The sequence below is a fragment of the Eleginops maclovinus genome, chromosome 21 (genome assembly GCF_036324505.1).
Source record: "Eleginops maclovinus isolate JMC-PN-2008 ecotype Puerto Natales chromosome 21, JC_Emac_rtc_rv5, whole genome shotgun sequence".
Lineage (NCBI taxonomy): Eukaryota > Metazoa > Chordata > Actinopteri > Perciformes > Eleginopidae > Eleginops > Eleginops maclovinus.
Genome location: NC_086369.1, coordinates 5477371 through 5497500, shown reverse-complemented (window position 1 = coordinate 5497500; position 20130 = coordinate 5477371). Strand labels below are relative to the sequence as shown.

General features: G+C 39.5%; 2 protein-coding genes across 2 annotated transcripts in view; one reads left to right on the top strand and one right to left on the bottom strand.

The window, feature by feature from the left end:
• Positions 1 to 4914, bottom strand: part of pou6f2 (POU class 6 homeobox 2) — a 68336-nt gene extending 63422 nt beyond the window's left edge. The window contains exons 1-2 of the mRNA XM_063873857.1: positions 4880 to 4914; positions 3751 to 3859 (exon numbers count right to left, since the gene is read on the bottom strand). Coding sequence (XP_063729927.1) covers positions 3751 to 3836 — 86 coding nt within the window. The 5' untranslated portion in view covers positions 3837 to 3859; positions 4880 to 4914. The remainder of the gene's footprint in view (positions 1 to 3750; positions 3860 to 4879) is intronic.
• Positions 4915 to 4937: 23 nt separating this feature from the next.
• On the top strand, positions 4938 to 19508 carry vps41 (VPS41 subunit of HOPS complex). The gene is made up of 28 exons (XM_063873856.1): positions 4938 to 5151; positions 5488 to 5526; positions 8518 to 8625; positions 9992 to 10069; positions 11364 to 11438; positions 12364 to 12426; positions 12539 to 12604; positions 14057 to 14176; positions 14254 to 14400; positions 14482 to 14548; positions 14857 to 14954; positions 15026 to 15155; positions 15294 to 15409; positions 15507 to 15625; positions 16042 to 16123; positions 16208 to 16300; positions 16388 to 16515; positions 16833 to 16977; positions 17065 to 17106; positions 17195 to 17245; positions 17329 to 17466; positions 17548 to 17602; positions 17687 to 17827; positions 17919 to 18055; positions 18599 to 18698; positions 18790 to 18834; positions 18931 to 19010; positions 19177 to 19508. Exons 1-28 carry the CDS (start codon positions 5134 to 5136, stop codon positions 19255 to 19257), a joined length of 2562 nt encoding a protein of 853 aa, XP_063729926.1. The 5' UTR covers positions 4938 to 5133; the 3' UTR covers positions 19258 to 19508.
• The last annotated feature ends 622 nt before the right edge of the window (positions 19509 to 20130 follow it).

The following is a 20130-nucleotide window of genomic DNA, read 5'->3' as shown; positions in this document are numbered from 1 at the left end:
CCTCTGTCTGAGCCTGGCCACTCTGCATGCATTTGGGCCCACCCCCCCCCCACCTCCTTCCTCTTCTCCTTTGAGTTGCTTGATAGGTCCACTGGAGGGCAAAATTAATACCTAATTGAATCTTGCAGTCATCAAAATAATCAATAGTTTTTTATTATTTATTCTTCACAGTCTGTTGACTGTTTGAAAGCTCAGAGGGACAGGGGAGAGCACAGGCAGCCCTGAAATTTCTACCGTTTCACAATGTAATTTTCACTGGGGCATGAGAGTTTGCAAGAGCGATAAAAAATGAGAGCATTGGTTTTTGTTAGGGAGGTGAGGGGAAAAAAATAAAGGAAAAATGGGAATCTCTGCCCCAGCAGCTACGATGAAATATAGAATAAACAAGCTACTGACACTTCAGAGCAGGGCAGGGTCCTTTCTGTCCATCCCTCCATCTTTTTCCCTTTCCCCTTTTCTCCTTATTTCATCATATCAGGAGTGTGGCGGTACCTCTCTAATGCTGGCATTTCTCTTCCTGACAGACTCCAAACAAGTGCTGGGAATGAGATCAGAGCTCTAATCTTCCCCTGGCCTCTGAGGCTCGAGGATAAGGGGGCAACACATCTCTCAGCATCGCACGCAGCTGTTAATTACCTCATCTCAGAACAGTTTGCTTTGCCTATTTGCAATCATGCCTACGGAATGGGTGTGTTTCCCAATTCAAGCTCAGGGAGTAATGTAATTACGCGTAATGGGATAACTGTAATCTTATTGTAAAAATCCGTAATAAAAAGGGATATTTAGAAATTACCATAAGAAATTGCATTACTGATTCTAAAGCAGTGCATGTGTAACGGATTAGCTTCATTTTCTAAAGTTACCCTCAGACCTCTGATTAAAGAAATAATGTGGGTTTTTTCAAGTGTTGGGGAGTTGGTGGGAGCAGACATTTGGCAGGTTTGTCTCATTCCTTCTCTGTTCACTCAGTCTGGCCACAGCTCAGGAACAGGTTGCAGGAACATGAAAAAGCACTCGATCCCCCCTCAAACTCCCCCAGCAGCAGAATAATCGGTGGTTAGCAGAGAGTCCCGAGCGTCATCAGATACCCGTGCTAATAGCTAGTGGTCTTACCAGTGATGTCACAGTGTGAGGGGCACTGTGTGAGGGGTATCAGCCGGAGACCATCACACTCCACTCCAACACTCGAGGCTCCTCTGGTTATTCAAGGAAGAGAAAAAAAACTCAGCATGATATTGTTTTATCTCTTATACTTATAATAGTTTTCAACAGGCCCAAAGTGTATTCCTCTGTTTTGTTCACTCACTGAAGTACATCATTTAAGCTGTTGAAGAATTGAATTGAACTGTCATATTAAAAAGGACAAATAGAATGTTGTAGTAATAGGTCAGCGATAACAGCAAGGCCACAGAAGTAGCTGAACACAAGTCCAGGTGCATACCAGTAGAGCTTTACCACTTATCATTCATCAGCAAACATTTCTTTTTTAGCTTTTCAAAATGGAATAATCCGATTCTTTACTTTCTCATACATGACGATCCAAATCCCAGAGATGTTCAATTAACTGATGAGCAATACAATCAGCAGTACATCATATTTTGTCGTTGAATGAGGTCATTTTTCACAGTTTTCTGACAAAATAATGAATCAATGAATTGAGAATGTAATAGGCGGTTTAATGATGATGAAAATGATTGCTAGATGCAGCACTTTAAACCAGAACTTAAGGGTTCTCTCACAAAAATAGGTTTTGTTTGCCAATATCATCGTCAGTCTAATTAGTGTAATATTTTTGCAGCTCGGGTACACTGAAAAAAATCTAAATTTCAATTACGAAAAGATAGTGCCATTAATTTGTATCCTTGGAATTGGGCCAAAGAGTTTCTTACTCCATAATGCCCAGTAGACCCATCAATGTTCCTGCATAGTGCTCAACACATGTGTGTGACTTGATAAACTAGTGTGATTTTTATTTTTAAAGTGAGGCTTAAAACAAATCCAAAATTCATCCCCATCATGTACCTCCCTTTCAGACATCACGTGTTCTTATTAAAATCCATGTTTTCACATCACGTGGTTGCATTGATGCCATGTTTACCAAGCACTACACAAATCATCTATTGGCTGTAATCAATCTATGGCAGCTTTATTGTAAACTCATTATCAAGTGTCCAAATTGTCTAAAAAGCAAATAAATGTCATTAGCTGATTAGTTTTTGAGCTGGAAGCTTGTAATGCAATTATTATGACCTGAGTGATGAAAGGACACAGACAGTGCCAAAATTAATGTCCGAATCTTTACTGCAGTGAAATTAGTAAATGTGGCACCTTTTCAGCTGCGCTTTTTTTTTGATGTTCCAGGTATACATTTCAGTTTACAGATGGATAATAAGCTTCAATAATGTCTTTAAAAACTGTTTTGCACAAAATGTAATTGTTGTTAAAACACATGTAGGATTAAAAGATGACAAACATTTTGGTATTTTAAAAATAATTCCTCTCAAGTTACAGGGATAAAAAAAAAGGGTTTCAGGAACTGAATCCTGAACATAATAGAAAAATGTCAAAAATAATTTGTTTATCACTCGTTCATTTTTAATAACTGCTGCTGGTTTGCTCTGCTGTGTTAGGCAAATATCCAAGGACTGAAATGTCTAATGTGATATGTTAGATGATGTTTTGTCTCCCCCTTAGGGTTATTAACCAAACTGTTCCCCTCCATTATGTTAAGTGAATCTTTATGTACTTTCCCTTGAGCCCCTAATGCATGTAAATATATATTAATGATGTGCATTGTTTCTGTGAGTTAATCATGCAAAACAGCAGGTCTGCATTATTTTATCTGAACTAGCAAATATATTATCTCTGAATACACTATTTTGGAGTAGCAGGACAGGAGTTTAAGCAGATTTGAGGTGATTTTTTCCACACTCATTAACATGATGAGCAGTTATTCCTCTCTGCTCCACTAAAGCTCAAATGCGGATAGTCGGTGGGTCAGTGAAGGCTGAGGGCTATCAAAGCAGTGTATTAAAAGGAGCTCTTTGAAGCTTGTAAACCACGGTGCCCAGCAGGGCCACAACAGATAGACGGCTCTGATTGGTCAGGTGTGTGTGTGTGTGTTTTTTGCTAAATCGATTCACGGCGCTGACATTCTGGAGCATCAAAGCTTTCAGCACAATAATCCAACTCCTCCTATGAGGGCAAGGGTTGTTTAAAAAAAAAAAAAAATCTATGAAATGCCTAAACATCAAGGGATTCCACCTGCACGCTTATGATACGAGAGACAGCGAATAATGTTTATAAAGGTTTGAAAGGGAATAAAATCATATTGAAATCAAGCTTGGACAGTGTATTTATCAGTGGATAAATAATGCAGCACTATAAAGAGCGATGGGGGGAGCAGCAGAGAATCATAGGGCCATTCATGGGGCATAGCATTGGCGGCAGAGGAGTGACACCGCAGAGATTCACACACCGCTGCTCCTCAAAGTCAGTTTCCCCTCTCACTGTCTCCGGAGACCTGCGCCACATACACACTCATGAAAGGTGTGAAAATCTGATTTCCCAAAAAGGATCGGTAATTCTCTGCGAGGGTGGAAGCCACAATCAATAAATCATTGCTAAGTAGATTGTAAAGAGAAAAAAAAATGATTCCCCCTTGGTATCAGTGCATTAGGATTCTCCTGAGGAAGGATGAGGCGAGATGGGGGTGTGAGACAATCTCAATAAAGAAGAGGCAAATCATACCTTTGGCATTCATCTGGACTCTGACAAGCAGTTGTCAGCAGGCGGAAGAAGGACCAGGCGAGGTGACTCATATCTGAGGGGCTCATTGGGCCATCAAGTCCAGGAATGTCTGGAAATATACAAAACCAATAAGCTAATTGACTGTCTTTGGAACATGCATGATCACAGCTTTCTACGTTAATTAAACGCTAAGATTTTAAACTCTCATTCTGACATTATAACCATAACAATATTAGTTTGTCTTTCATAAGGCAATGCAGAGGGATTTGGTTTATTCCCTTGATAGCAGCGACATACAAGGAACATCTGCAGTCCCATTCCAGTGTACAAGTATATCTAATCACATTACTGTATAATGTGATATACATGAAGTTGCATTTTGTACAACTCCATTCATCTACTTTTAATTATACAACAAAAACAATGCACTAACATTATCAGTTTGTACATTAAAAAACATGATGCATTGTTTCTATACATTAGACAAATATATATATACTAATAATACCATCTGTAAGGGGCCATGATGCATTTTAAGTATTTTTTAAACAACATTTTTTTGTTAATTTCTGGGAATATGCATCAGTACATTTGTCATTAAAACATTGACTCATTCCTCGTATTTTCTACGCATAAAAGACGTTGTTTAATGGGCAAATAGTATTTTAATTGTTTAGATATTTGAAAGAGAAAAAGTACCTATCAGAAGAAGTACAAAGTACCACAATGAAAATACTTAAGGGAACTGACTTTACCACAAAAGTAGCTACTTAGAACTTTAGTATCCTCCTGGGAAACGTTTGGATGTTAAGCTAGCATTTATTTATTGAATGTGGCATAAAATAGTTTACATTTCCATGCTAAACCTCTATAAACATATGACGTGTGGTTAATAACCCACCAGTTTAATACTTTGAAAGTTTGAGACCTTAAACTTTATCCCACGAACAATAAGCTAACGGACACGTTTCAAGAATTGTTTCTAGCTTAGTTACCCGTCTCAAATAGAAATACGGAAGATGAAACAAAGCCAAAATCCTGGTTAAAAAGGCAGAAATGCTTATGGCAAATACATATACCACGTTAAAAACACATTAAAACACACCTGTCGTTAATTTGTGTCACTCACCTCCTCTGCTATCTACGATTGACGTCTACCAGAACAACTGCAATACCCATGATGCTTCACGGCTTTGTGTCTGTCATGTGATGTACCTTATGACAGAGGGAGCAGCAGGCTTCCACAACAAACATCACTTTATTGTATAGTGGATATGTTTGACATGAAACGAACCTAATTAAGGTTTTGTGGACTTAACATGTATTCTCTGAAAACGTATTGAGACTTTGTTACTATTCTGTTCGGATATATAGCTCATAACGATGGCGGAAGTGGAGCAGGTAAGCACAGCATGCTAACGCTAGCTTGCTAATGTTGATGTTTTATACGTGTATGCATAAAAATAAATATGAATTGTGATTGGAGAATGATGTCAGCTACACTTTGCTTTTGTTTAGCTCGTTTTCTTGCCGTTTCTATGATGGGAAAGCTTACATTTGTGGTTTGATAGCGTTACATTGATTTGATATACTGCCTTTCCTAAATAATATACTGCCCTGCTTAGTTCTGTTTTGAGTTCAGTTATATTCTAATTATCTCACTTCCAATTTGACACTAACCTATAAAACATTGAATGACATATTGTTGAGATCCATTCTTAATGTTTCTTCATCCAGGGCAGGAAACAAAGTGAGGAATTCACAGATGAGTCTGAGGTAAGAAACATCACTTTCAACCATTTCGATTCCCTTCAAAAAGGAAGAAAAAGAGTGAAAGGAGGTTAATATAATCTTAGTGGTAAGAGGGGAAAACAACCTCTACAAATGTCATGCAGTTGCACCAGTATGTCGATGTAGAAATGCATCAAGAGCAACATATCGTCAATGACAGGGGTGTGCATAGTTCTGTCAAGCATGGGTGATTTTTGAACTCAGCTAAAGCTTGCTGCCTGCTGAAAGGACTGCAATACATAGCCAGCCTTTATCAACCCAGCTTGATCCCGTAAGGATCATTGTCAAGTTTTGAGAGGTGTCAAACACTCATGAATTACATATAGCCCTCCAGATCCATCAATATTATGACTGAGCTTTGGCATGTTACAGTACACTTGTGCTTCTGAAAATCACAAGTAGGCTAAATAAAATATAGCTTTATACATCAGCCTAGCAGGAAGGCGAGTGTCTTTATAGGAAGCAGAGAATTGAATGAAATATCAAGCAAGGGCTTGCAGAAGACAGTAGTTAAGAGAGAGCCAAAGGAAATGGGAAGAGCACTTGCCTGAGTTTAATGCTGTAGAACTAAGTATTAAGGACTGTGATTGTGGCTCTATTCCAAGTTGCTTCACGCAGCTGATTCATTCTAAAACACTTCTAAATAATGTAGCTTGCTGTTGTCTGACGCTGCAGTACTTCGAGGGCTTTTATGCTCAATGCAATGATAATTACAGAGCAACATGAGCAAGATAACAATTGGTTCTTAAAATAAAGTAAGAGCTCCAGACCACCTTTGTAATTGAACCAGAATTGTCTGATTTCTTTTAAGCAATCAGCCTAGTTTGTGGTAGTCTTGTTTTGATGCTTCACATGCGATGTGATGTGTAATCTGTTTTATTAAAAACAATGTGTAACTGTGCTTTGAAAGGTGTGTGTATAAGGAAAGTATATTTTTGTTGTTTCACTTTTTTATAACATGTATTTTTTACTTAAATGTATACATCATGCTGACTTGGAAGGTGTGGATTTCTTTCTTTCTTAATGTTTTAGGGAGATATGTCCTTCTGTTCAGCCTCAATGTACATTTTGTTTTGGTCTTTGGTCCCAAAAGGCAAACGTATGGCGGAAATGGTCTGTGGTTGGCTGAAATTAAAGGGCAAATTATAAAGGATTTACTCACAAAATGTCCAGTAACTATTGTCCTAAAATACACAATGTGGAAGGCAAATGTATGTGTCGAGCCTCCAGAAGAAGCTGAGAGCACTTTCAAACATGTTTCCCTAAATCTGCAAGAACACAATTGTCCTCAGGAGTCTTTACTCATTTATTTAGATTGTGCCTATTATTCAGACAGAAAAAGATGGAGGGCTGGGTGGCAGGATTATAATATTTTAAGGAGGACGTATCTTTTCTCATGCTGAATGTATAGTCTTCAGTGTGTATTTGAAAGCAGTATCTTATCCTTATTGTAGACAGAAATGTTGGCTATTTTATCTGCACTGCCAACAGGCAAGTAATATGGCCAAAATGGTTCCAACCCATTGCCAGCTCAATAGTTGACGAAACAAAAGGCAACTTGGCAGAAGTAAAGATTGTTAGGTTTTCTCTGAGGATGAAGTTTGCCTTTGTTGTTTGATACACCTTTTGAAAGCCGTGACAAATGCCCCCGCATCAGAAATCTCACAACCAGAATACACAGGAAATAGCCTGGATATGGCGTTGTTGAGTGGGAAAGGGATTGTTTTTGGAAATAACATTTTTTCCACGCTCTTGTCCCCCACCTCCAACCCAGTAGCACATAATGGCAGACAATGTTTTGAGTTGATGCACCCTCTGGGCAGCCACACACTGTGCAGCATTGGTTATAAACTGAATTATGGGTAATATTCAGGCTGTGACTGGCCGCAAATGCTGGCTCACGCTGGAAAGTGTAACACAATAGAATACCTTAAGTTTGAAATGACTAAATGCATGTATGTCACTGGGAATGAATGGTCTCCTGAAAAATGAGTTTATGCTGCATTTCACGCAAGCCAAGGTAATGGAGATTTGTCTCTGTGCATATATCTCCCGATACACACATGCAAGACATATGGACTTCTTTAAAAATGCCAGATTTCATGTTAAATGCATGTTCATTGGTTCGAAATCCTCACATGTGACACAATTTGACAAGCATCTGTAAGCAATATTAGCATGATATTATTTCCAGATATTTTATAATGAGCAGATTAATTGGTAACTAAATAATTGTTTGTTGTAATTGTGTTTCTTCTTCAGCTTCAATGAAGATACATCTGGCCTAATATTTAACATATACCAAATGTGCAAAAAAATTGGCTAAGTGATTTTACCCCGATGTAATCAACAAAACGTTAAAATATATCATTGTGAGGACTGGTGGGATGTCTTAATTGCATTGTGATGATATGATACTGTATGTTGGAAGTCCATAAGAATATGGTATGAGTTATGTTGCCAAATGTATAATTGGAAGCAAAATTGAAAAGCAAACAACATTTCAATTCATGTCAATTGTGTTTATATAGCAGATTTTTTGAAGATGAAGATAATGAAGAGTAGTGGTGAAAATGCATTACATTGAAGGCACATAAAGACCGGTTTCCACCCCTTTTGTTGAACTTATGTAGAAGTTTTAGAATGGTTTAAATAATAGTATAAATAATTGTTGTTGTGATGACTTGAGGGGGACATTTGATTGACTTCAACAGATTTTACATAACTGTATTAGGTTAGTTGGAAGCAGTACTATTAAGTTTATATAGGTTCAACTTAATATTATTGCTTTCAACTAACCTCATACAGTTATGATCATTTGTTGGCATAATACATTTAATTATTTAATTAATAAGGTCAACATTTCAGTTTTTTTCTCAATGTCTTTTGTCAAAGAACATAGCCACTACAGTGTTTGTTGGAGGACACTGTGCTGTTTTATTGCATACCGAGAGCTTATCTTACTTTCTCAACCAGGAGGAGGACAGCGAGGAGGAGCCCAAGCTGAAGTACGAGAGGCTCTCCAATGGGGTGACAGAAATCCTGCAGAAGGATGCAGCCAGCTGTATGACCGTCCATGACAAGGTAGAGGTTCTAATCCACCAGCCACAAGGGCATTTCCCTCTCAAGTTCAGATTTCACATTGTTTATGTACACAACGCAGCCCATTCTCTTCTCACCTTCCCCCCTGTTTGTCCTCTCAGGGAGGTGCATCAGAAGGCGCCATTGTTTTCCCCTCTGCACATTCCAACTCTTACATGTTTTTCGCTCCTCTCCTCTGTTGGTCTGACGTATATATTTTTAAGAGGGCCACTCTTCGAAGGATGCTTAATCGTTGTGGCACCGGCAGCACACACGCACGCCACAGCAGTGCAAAAGTCATACCCAGTTATGTCTCCTCACCTGATGTTTTATTAACCGCTATTGATTTTCATTGATTTTTACTTTGAGGATTTGGTCCTTGTTTTTTATTTAAACCTCAAAATAGCAACTGTGCCACAGTGAGAGACATTGCTCTGCGGAAATTCTAAATTTGATCTGACTCTCTTTTTTTCCTGGGAATTCGGTGCTTTGCGCCATCCAGCTACCTATGTGGTCAGATCAGCCCCCACCCCCCCTTCCACCGTGGTGTACACCCACAACCTTAAAGCCACCGACGGCACATATTGCCTTATGTTGCCTCATATTTTAAGTGTCTGAATCGGAATTTCATTTGAACAATTCCTTTCCGATAAATCCCTTTAAAAGTCGCTCTGCCTCACAAGGTTGAACTCTTTATTTATTTATTTTTGGTTATTTTATTTGGGGAGATTGCAGGGGCTCTGTCTGACATGCTCAGCTGTGCCTGTAAATATAAGCATTTCATTATAGACTGCACTGAAGCATGGTGGGCTCGCCGCACATCCACATGCTCCTCTGGAAGGGAGGGGGATTAGGAGGAGGGCACGGAGCAGGGGCTGGGGTGGAAGAACACACACTTAATCTAATGCCAAAAGCCCCCAGTTTCTATAATTTTTTAGTCCCAGTGGACTCATGTACACACACATACACACATGCGCTTTGCTTAGGCATAAAACACGGAAACCAGTTGCTGCGTGGCAGAAATAATAGCTTCGTACTGGGCAGGGAGGTGATTGGGTTGCATGGGGAGCATGGGAAGAAGTCAGATGTACAGTGCATTTATTATGCTTAAGCATTTTAATTTAAGGGGGAAAAAATGCCATTTCACACTGTATGCTTTAATAAATAGGGCTTTTCCAACCCCTGCAATTTCACAGTTTTGCCTCCAAGCCCACCCAATCCCCACCCGCTCATGTCGCTCCAGCTCTAGGAGTTTTTTTCTATTTTTGTTATCCCCTTCCACAGCCTTCATCAGCACAATATTTTTTCCCAAAGTCTTGAATTTGTTTCATGTGTCTTGATGTCTAATTTGAATGAATCTTTTCGTCAGTTTCTTGCCCTAGGTACCCATTTTGGAAAGGTCTTCCTGCTGGACATCCAGGGAAATGTAACACAGAGATTTGAAATTGTGAGTAGTTTAAAATCTTTTGGATCATAGTGATGAACTTCATTAGCTCTACTGGAACACATGACTCACTTTTTAGCCATGCAGAAGATGCTTGTGCTTAAATTAGTTATTAAATGATACATTATTAATAGTTTTAACACTAATAATGCACACAAGTTGTGGTTTTCAGATTCTTTCTCCAGTGCTACCACACAGATGTCAACCTGCAAAAACAAATCCCATCAGCTGTACAGTGTGTTTATGCTAATCAACAAATGTTAGCATACCTGTTAAGCTAAGCTAACAAACAGCTGGCTGTAGCCTTATGTTTATCAGACTGATGTGGGAGTTGTGAATCTGTGCAGCAAAACCACTGCAGTATAATTCCCAAAATGTGCAACAATTACTCAAACTGTTTCTCTAAAGCACAGCAGAAGCAAATGTAATGTTATATATACCTTAATGTTGGATCCCTAATGCATGAGGAGACATTTTGTTTCTGTTGGGTTTATAACCAGCAATAATCTTGAGTATCTGATTTATATTTGACTCTCCTGATACATTTCTCCTCGCTTCTGGAGGGAATGACTTCTGGCCTATAATTTAATTTGCCAACAAAAAGAAGAATCGGCAATCAAGGCTGATTTTGGTCTACACAAAGGGGCCATTTTACGTTAATGTACCTGCACTTGTGCTTCTAACTGCAGTAACCCTGCTGAGCACATTGATTCGAGTGCTACTCACCTGAGGAACTTGCTGCCAGTTATCAGTCATTGCCTGGGAAAGAAAAAACAAGGAAGCTATTTCACTGAACAGAAGAGACACAGCTGGGTTCTGTGTGATGGATTTGTGATGGCCAGAATTCAGTGAAAAGGATTTAACATGCGTATCAAACACCCAGGTGATCCTAATGCACTGGAGAAATAATAAAATATACGATAAGCGAAAAACTTTTCCCCCTTTTTATCAACACAGATGCACAGTTAACCCTTTAGTGGTGCGTTTCAAGTAACATTTGCTATAATTCATGCCATTTGGCTGATCCTTTTATCTAAAGAGCCCTAAAGTGTCATGAATGGATAAACTTTAAAAGCATCAGCAGTGAACTGGGACCCTCTAACCTTCATGGCGTTAATGCCCCGCTCTATGCATTGACACCTGTGCCTCCATTATATACTCAAATTTATTTTGCTTTTAGCTTTTTTTCTGGCATTTCACTTAATGGAATAAAATGTCAGCCTGCAACATTTGGCCAGCCTCAAAGATATTCGCCTCGCCTCTAAAATAAAGATGCCATGATATTGTGTTTCCACAGAGTTCAGTGAAGATCAACCAGATCAGTCTGGATGAAAGTGGAGAGCATGTGGGCATCTGCTCCGAGGATGGGAAGGTGAGATCTCTCCGCTCATCACCGCTGGTTACTGATCCTTGGGCCTTGAGCGAAAGAAAACCTCTTATCTTTCATAATTCATCCTCAGAATCTTCTAAAACGCATCCTATCAGTGCTAAACTTTATGCTAATGATGTGGAACTTGGTGGTGTTTTTTTTCTGAAAGGCAGGAGCAGGAGCATTAACCTGAAGTTTTATCTTCTCCATATCTACACACATATTTCCTCACGATGTGTGAATTTATAAAAAACGTGCATTTATTTTGAATAGTTAGGGTAACGCTTGTATCCGTCGAGCTGTCAGTCAGCAGTCAATGGGTACCCCCTCCATGTTCTCCACCGTGCTGTTATCTTGTCTCTTCTCATCATTACCACCATCCTTCATAGATTTCGCAGTCAAGAGATGCTCTCTGATATCACCCTCCCCTTGCTCCTCGCACCCTGGTGGCAAAAACAAGATCTTGTCGCACAAAAAAAGTAGAGCTGACAATTAAAATCTACAGCAATTGTTTGCCCTCCACCAATTCAGTTGGCTGTTAATCCTTGGAAAATCTAACTTAATCCTTAACTGCTGGTGCGCCTCGGAAAAGGAGATTGCGTCAGAGTTTTGTATTATTCCTCCACCTTTTCTGCTTTTTTTGGGCCTCAGACGAAGAGAAACTGGGTGTCATGTACTCTAAAGGTACATTAGGGTTTGTTGTGAACAACTGAGTCTGTGGTTGAGTTTCTAAAGCCCTGCGGGGTCCGAAGAATCAACTTGTCCACTAATTGGTGACCCAGCGGAGAAGATGGGAGCCAATCAAGGATGTTTTTTCTGTCTACAATTCCCCCCACCGGCCTCTGATAGTGTCAGAGGCAGCAATTAAAGCTGAAATGTTGAGTTATTCACCTTTGCCTGCCATTCTGCCGTCTCATCTTTGTTTCAGGTTCAGGTGTTTGGTCTCTATACAAGGGAGGGCTTCCATGAGAACTTTGACTGTCCCGTCAAAGTAAGTTGATCTCAAATCGTCTGAAAACTTTCATGTCTCAGCAAGCATTCGTTCCATGCAAAAAACACATTTCTTGACATACAGTATATGTGACTCTCGTTCTGTTTTTCAGGTGGTGGCGTTACACCCTCAGTTCACCAGATCAAACTACAAACAGTTTGTCACCGGGGGCAACAAAGTAGGTTTGAGTAGAGCATTTTTTTACTCGTGCTGCCATTATGCTAGGTTTTGGCCCATTTCCTGCCACAATAATTCTTCCTGATTGTGTCCGGGGTCCGCAAACCTTCTCACTTTGGCGCGACTCACGGCGGTGCACAGGTCTTTGTCTGGTGTGAAAGGCTCTTAGTTTTCTGTCTCTTCGCTGGAGTGCTCTCCGGAGAGCTGCCCATTTTCACAAAGTGCTGTTCGCTCAACAGTGTTTGAAAGGCAATGCTTCACAAGCACGGCAAGTAGATGCCATTATCCAGAGGGTACATAGTCTTAGATTTCCGGGTGCGTGCAGTGATCTCTTTCTCTTTTCTGTCCTCTGGAAGATTTATCGCAGTTGAAAACTATCTGAGATTAGATTTGTAGCTTCATTTTTTAGGTAGAACCACCAAATATTACTTACTGTACAACTATAAACCGTGTTGAAGTAGCGTCATCGCAAAACCATCCATAAATGAAGTATACTGACATTTATACAACAGGGGTGAGGGAAAACAACTTTTTTTTTTCTTTCTAAACCCCATTGTTAGTGTTACTTTGCCATTTTCTTTCAATTGCCGCTGATTCCTCTCAGTTCTAAGTTGCGAAGGCCTCCACAATGTGCCTGTGATGAAAATCAATAAGCCTCAACGGGAGCCACATCCTGTCAAAGGAAATTCAATTTTGTCTCCACAGTTCTTTTGTCATATCATCTCTTTGTAAAGCAAACTGTTTATTAACATCGCCCAACTGCTGAATTAAAGAGGCCTACACAACCTTCTCCCTGCATCCTTGGTAATATTATGCACATGTTTTTATGAGTTTATAGTAAGGACAGTAACAATGCAGGGAATGTGAATGCTTTGTACAATAGAAGGCCCACATTTTAAACTGCAATTGATGAAATAGGACTGCTTGATACCACATTGCATTGTGGTTGAAAACAACTCTCGCTTCCACACATCGGTGAGACATCGGTGTTTAAGTAGTCGTTTCTATACTCACAAAACACTCTAAAGAAACTAACCACTACGATGAGAGGAATAGGGATGTATGAAATCATGATTGTTAATTCATCGATTGTTATCCCTTTTTCGTTATTGCTTTCATGTCATATTCTACTTGCAAATGACCATTTTAGACTGTAAAATGACTTCTTCCACCACTGAAAGAGCTAATGCACTTAGATGGAGTCAATATGTGCCTAAATGCTCTGACGCTTAATTGAGATGTTCATATAAAGACTAAAATCTGGTTGAACTTCATCATTTGCAGTGTGAAAAAGAAAGTTCCCTACAGTTTAAGTTACATCTATAAAGCTGTTTAACTCTCGGCTAAGCGATTCTCTTGGCTGTTCATCTACTGCCCTCTGTAGGCCAGGCTGCTCAACTGAACCCTTAATACTTGCACACTATTGAATACGTTCCTGTTTTCTCTCTGGAAGCTGCTTCTGTATGAAAGAAACTGGTTGAACCGCTGGAAGATGTCCGTTCTGCATGAGGGCGAAGGCTCGATCACCAACATCCAGTGGAGAGCTAACCTCATCGCCTGGGCCAACAATGTGGTAAGCGACGCCTCCAATAGAAGTGCAATATTTAATGTGTACAATGTTTGAGTTTCTTATTTCCTGATTTCTTTTAGGGAGTGAAAATCTATGATATTGGAACGAAACAGCGGATCACTAACGTGCTGCGGGATAACGTCAGCCTGAGGCCCGACATGTACCCCTGCAGCCTGTGCTGGAAGAACAACAGCACGCTCATCGTTGGCTGGGGTACCTCCATTAAGGTGTGTGACTCTGCCATTTAAAGACAGACACTCGATATTCAACTGTTCTAAACGTTCTGTAATTCTCTCTTTTCTCGTCAGATATGTGTTGTTAAAGAGCGAAATCCTACGGAAATGAGAGATCTGCCCAGCCGCTACGTGGAAATAGGTAAAACCTGCACTTTATTTAAAATGTCAATGGAGGCAACCTAACCAAGTAACAAATAAAAGAAATATGAGATGAGATGAACTGGATGAGATTGGCTTACAACATTTGGAAGTTAAAAACAAATAAAAGAAAGAATAAAAATGAAGGATTCAAAGGACATGTTGACTGAAAATATCAAACAGAAGTGCATACAAAGGAACACTAGACATTCTGGTTTTGTTTTAATGTCCGAATAGTAGCTAACTCTAGAGTTGCAGGCAAAAGAAAGGGTACGTTTTCGTAAAAAAGCTTGTTTGGTTTTCAAACAGTGTCTGCGTTTGAGACCGAGTTCTTCATCAGTGGCCTGGCCCCACTGGCGGATCAGCTAGTCACCCTGTACTTTGTGAAGGAGAACTCTGATCAGATGGTAAATATTCGTCTCTTACATGTGTATATTTTAAGTGGAAACTATGGTATAAAAGTGTTTTATTTGTGCAGGATGAGGATTTCCGTGCGCGTCCTCGTCTCGACATCATCCAGCCTCTCGCTGAGACCTGCGAGGAGATCTCTTCAGACGCGCTGACCGTGCGCAACTTCAAAGACAACGAGTGCAGAGACTACCGCCTCGGTGAGACCTTAAAAACAGCCCTCAGAGAAATGTCACGCGACCTTTCCCTGCGCTCTGATTTCATTAAGCATCCACCATCAAATGTCAGCCATAATGCCCAATCCTCAGAGGCATAAATGTATTTCTTTATATTAACAGAGCATTCCGAGGGAGAGTCGCTCTTCTACATCATCAGTCCCAAAGACATCGTCGTGGCCAAGGAGCGGGACCAGGATGACCATATCGATTGGCTGCTTGAAAAGAAGAAATATGAGGCTTGTGTTGATGAACTTTATGAATGTTACTAAAGGTTACTGTCTTCAATTATGGAGTTTAACTGTGAGTCCTGCTGCTGTGGTTCCACTGTGACAGGAGGCCCTGATGGCTGCAGAGATCAGCTTCAAAAACATCAAGAGGCACGACGTTCAGAAGATCGGGATGGCTTACATCAATCACCTGGTGGAGAAAGGAGACTATGACAGCGCTGCGAGGTACGTTTGACTGCTGCACATGGACAGTTTATCCAGTGAGAAGCAGTATATTATGTGTTTGTGTTTGTGATGTATTTGAAACAATTTAAGACATTTTCTTTGTATCTTTTTTTCTAAAATCCGCAGTCATATTACAGAAACTTTCTAATTTAAGGGTTTCACAAAAGTTTTCACTCCATTTGTGTATTTAATATTACAGTAAAAATCTTAAACAACAACTTTAACATCATATAAATGTATTTTCACTCCTAAAACCTCGGCTACTGAATGAATAACGTGACGTTTTAATTATCCGTAATACATGTAAAATGCAAATTCAACCTAAACCAAATAATTGTGACAAAATATTCTTAACTGGTTCCAAAAAAATGAGGAACTTGTGTCATCAGAATGATTTATGTGCTTCTTCTGTTCAGGAAATGTCAGAAGGTTCTTGGAAAAAACATGGACTTATGGGAAAATGAAGTGTACAGGTTCAAGACCATCGGGCAATTAAAGGTATGAATTTCCATAAATTGTGATGCAACCTTTTTTGTCTTTCTTCCAATATTATCCTCTGATCAATCACCTCTCCCATTTCAGGCCATCAGTCAGTATTTGCCCCGAGGGGACCTGCGTCTCAGACCGGCCATCTATGAAATGATCCTACATGAATTTCTCAAAACAGACTACGAGGTACTCTGTCCAATAATATTGTTGACATGTTGCTACGAATACCAATAATCCACGTGTTAATCGTCACTTCCTGTGCTATCCACGAAGGGTTTTGCCACTCTGATCCGGGAATGGCCTGGAGAGCTTTATAACAACATGGCCATTGTTCAGGCGGTCTTGGATCACCTGAAGAGGGACCCCACCAACAGAACCCTCCTCACCACGCTGGCTGAACTGTAAGCCTTTTTAGCACCTGCATTATAATCAATATTGAATGAAATATTCAAACACATGTTGCCGGTTTTTAATTAAGAAATAGAAAAGTTGATATTGTCTACGTCATTGTATACACATTTGTAGGGAACTAAGTGTCAATTAGATGGTATTTCTTAGATCTAGGCTGTGTTTTCAAATCAATATGTGTGTATTCTGTAAAAAATGTGTCTGTGTTAATTAGAAAGCCAGTGATTCACAGAGTATTGCTTGAATGAATGCTGACGGATAAAAAAAAGTCACATTTGATTAAGAAATGTGTTCTTTGATGCTTTTGCAGGTACACGTACGACCAGCGGTACGACAAAGCCTTAGAAATCTACTTGAAGCTGAGGCACAAAGACGTTTACCAGCTGATCCACAAACACAACCTGTTCTCCTCCATCGAGGACAAAATCGTACTCCTCATGGACTTTGACAAAGAGGTACAGCCTGAAAACATGTCTATTTGAACACTTTTTACTTTATAATAAGATGTTTGAGTAGTAAATTCTCTATATTTGTGTCTTCAGAAAGCTGTTGACATGCTTCTCGACAATGAAGACAAGTTATCGGTAAGCGTACACGTCTCCCGGTCTTTTCTTAAGCTTGTGATGAAAATCTGTGCCCCGCTGATCCTGTTTCTCTTCTCTCTGCTTATAGACGGACAGGGTGGTGGAAGAACTGGCAGACAGGCCAGAGCTGCTGCATGTGGTGGGTTGAGAACACTTTAAATAAAATCCTATTAATCCTCACAGTGTAATTCAGAAGTGATTTGACTCTTCTTTTCCCCACAGTACCTCCATAAACTGTTCAAGCGGGACCACCACAAAGGCCAAAAATACCACGAGAGACAGATCGGCCTATACGCTGAATACGACCGACCTAATCTTTTACCATTCCTGAGAGATAGCACGCACTGTCCTCTTGAAAAGGTACAAGTCATCCAAATGCACAAGTAAAGTTTCCAAAAGCTACAAGACATGAATATTTAAATGTTTTGCCTTTTTTGTCAGGCTCTCGAGATTTGTCAGCAGAGGAACTTTGTAGAGGAGACTGTCTTCCTGCTCAGTAAGTCTTAGTTCATGTCTGTTACTCATATTGAGTGTGTTAGAAATGATTAAAGGGAAGCTAACCTAGCATGTTGGCTCGCAGGCAGGATGGGGAACTGCAGACGGGCTCTGCAGATGATCATGGAGGAGCTGGAGGACGTGGATAAAGCCATAGAGTTCGCCAAAGAGCAGGACGACGCTGAGCTCTGGGAGAATCTCATCTCTTACTCTATTGACAAACCACGTATGATGCATTCTCATATCCACCCTAACACGTGTTTCATATGTGATTCTTTATAATTTTCACTCTTTCATGTCTTCTCTCTCCCCCTCAGCATTCATCACTGGCCTCCTGAACAACATTGGTACTCATGTGGACCCCATCCTGCTTATCCATCGCATAAAGGAGGGCATGGAGATCCCAAACCTCAGGGATTCACTCGTAAAAATCCTCCAGGACTACAATCTACAGGTTAGACTTGTTTCTGTTTAATAATATACTTTCCCCCCCCCCTTTTAAATATTTATAATGAATATATGTAATTACTAATACAGCCGTTTACACTGTTCCTTACTACTAGTATAGGTTTTACCCAGTTGACATGATACATTCAAAAGGATAAATAAATAAAGACTGATTTCAAACCAGTAATAAATAATTGAATGCACATGTATGGATAAAACTAATGAATTAAAACTCTAAAATTCCATAATAGGCACCAATATGGTCAGTTTGTGGTCACATTAATACGTAAGAGTATTTAAAAGACTTTGATCAATCCAAGGGAAGCAAAACATTTAACATTTTTGGTACAGGGAATATTGTTTTTATAACGTTAATACACCTCAAAACTATGTAGAGGGATATTATAATGTATGGATTGTCTATCTCCAGTAGCTCCAGTTAGAAATAATGTATCCCACTGGCAATAAGGGTGATTTCAACCAAAACAAATTGAGAATTGATTTGTGTTAATTAGTGCTGTTTTCTTCCTTTTGTTTTTCTATTTCTAAGATTCTTCTGAGGGAGGGATGTAAGAAGATCCTGGTGGCCGACTCACTCTCTCTGCTCCAGAAGATGCACCGAACACAGATGAGGGGAGTCCGGGTCGACGGTGGGTGCAATTCGTCTGTGTTCATGCAGAAGCAGCCAAGATGATGTCCTTTTAAAACTGTACTCACACAAGTTTTGCTTTTCCTTTTCAGAGGAGAACATTTGTGAATCGTGCCATGCTACAATACTACCATCAGGTGGGTTTACCATCGAGTTGTATCCAGGTATTTTGGAGCTGTTTTGTATTTAAAATATATTTAATGCTATGTTTTTGTGTTACATCTTTGTTTCAGACATGGCCAAGCCCTTCAGTGTGGTGGTGTTTAACTGCCGACACATGTTTCACAAGGAATGTTTACCATCTTCAGGAACAGTGAGTAACTTCACTTCACTCTGTGTCTCTCTTTACACAACACATCATATTCTTTAGGTGTTAACTTTTACATCATTATCTTTTTCCCTGGTATTATTTGATTTAATCTGAGAGTCTCACATATGACTTTGCTGTGATATATCAAGTTCCCTCTTTCCCTTTTCAGATTCCTGGGGTGCAGTTTTGCAACATCTGCAGTGCAAAGAAGCGCAGGCCAGGAAATGGAATCCTGGAGATGAAAAAGTAAACAGGGATTTGTGTACTCCCTCATGTGGTTATTATTGATGCTTTTACCCTCCGCCTGTTGCTTTAACTTTACTGTCGGGGCGTGAAATTAATTCCATGCCCTCCCTCACTAAACTGTACACTTGCAAACATGCAAAACATGTATATTGGATTGTCTCTGTATATTTGCATCTAACAACTATAATGTGTTTTAATTGTTCTGCTTGCCACTAATGTGATTTGGTCTGACAAAATAAAATCACATAAACTCTGGGTTTTACTTTATTTGATTGTTTTCATGGAAATTAGAAGACAAACTATAACAGTTTACAGAGGAATAATGGTGGAATAACAATCCCCTCTCTGCCACCACCACCCCTACAGCAACAACTTTAGCCTCCACTTCAAAATCAGATTTTACAGGTTGAAATGATGTACGTAGACAAACCTGTTGGGAGGTAGGTAGTAGTTGTGATATTCTTTTATTATCTTAAGCATGTAAAATATACAGATGCACTATTAGTTTTAAACATATATTTATAATATATATTGGTTAGGCTTCTTTCATGTTAATTGACACTACTTAAAATACATGTAGTGGAGTAAATGGTATGATAGGTCTCTGAACTGTAGTGGAGTCGAAGTAACATAAACATGTAAATATACGTAAAGGCACAAGTCACTGACTAAAGTTACATTAAAACCACTGCAGTCATGTAGTAATTATTTATATAGAAGTTTAAAAATCTGCTGGTAGGTGATATTCCTATTTCCAGTAATTATTGTGCCATTATACTGCATATTATTAACTTTTAACACCAACCTAGGCGAAAAAAGTCATTACTATGTTAAAATACGCTATATTCACATGACACCAATGTTCATTAATGTGCAA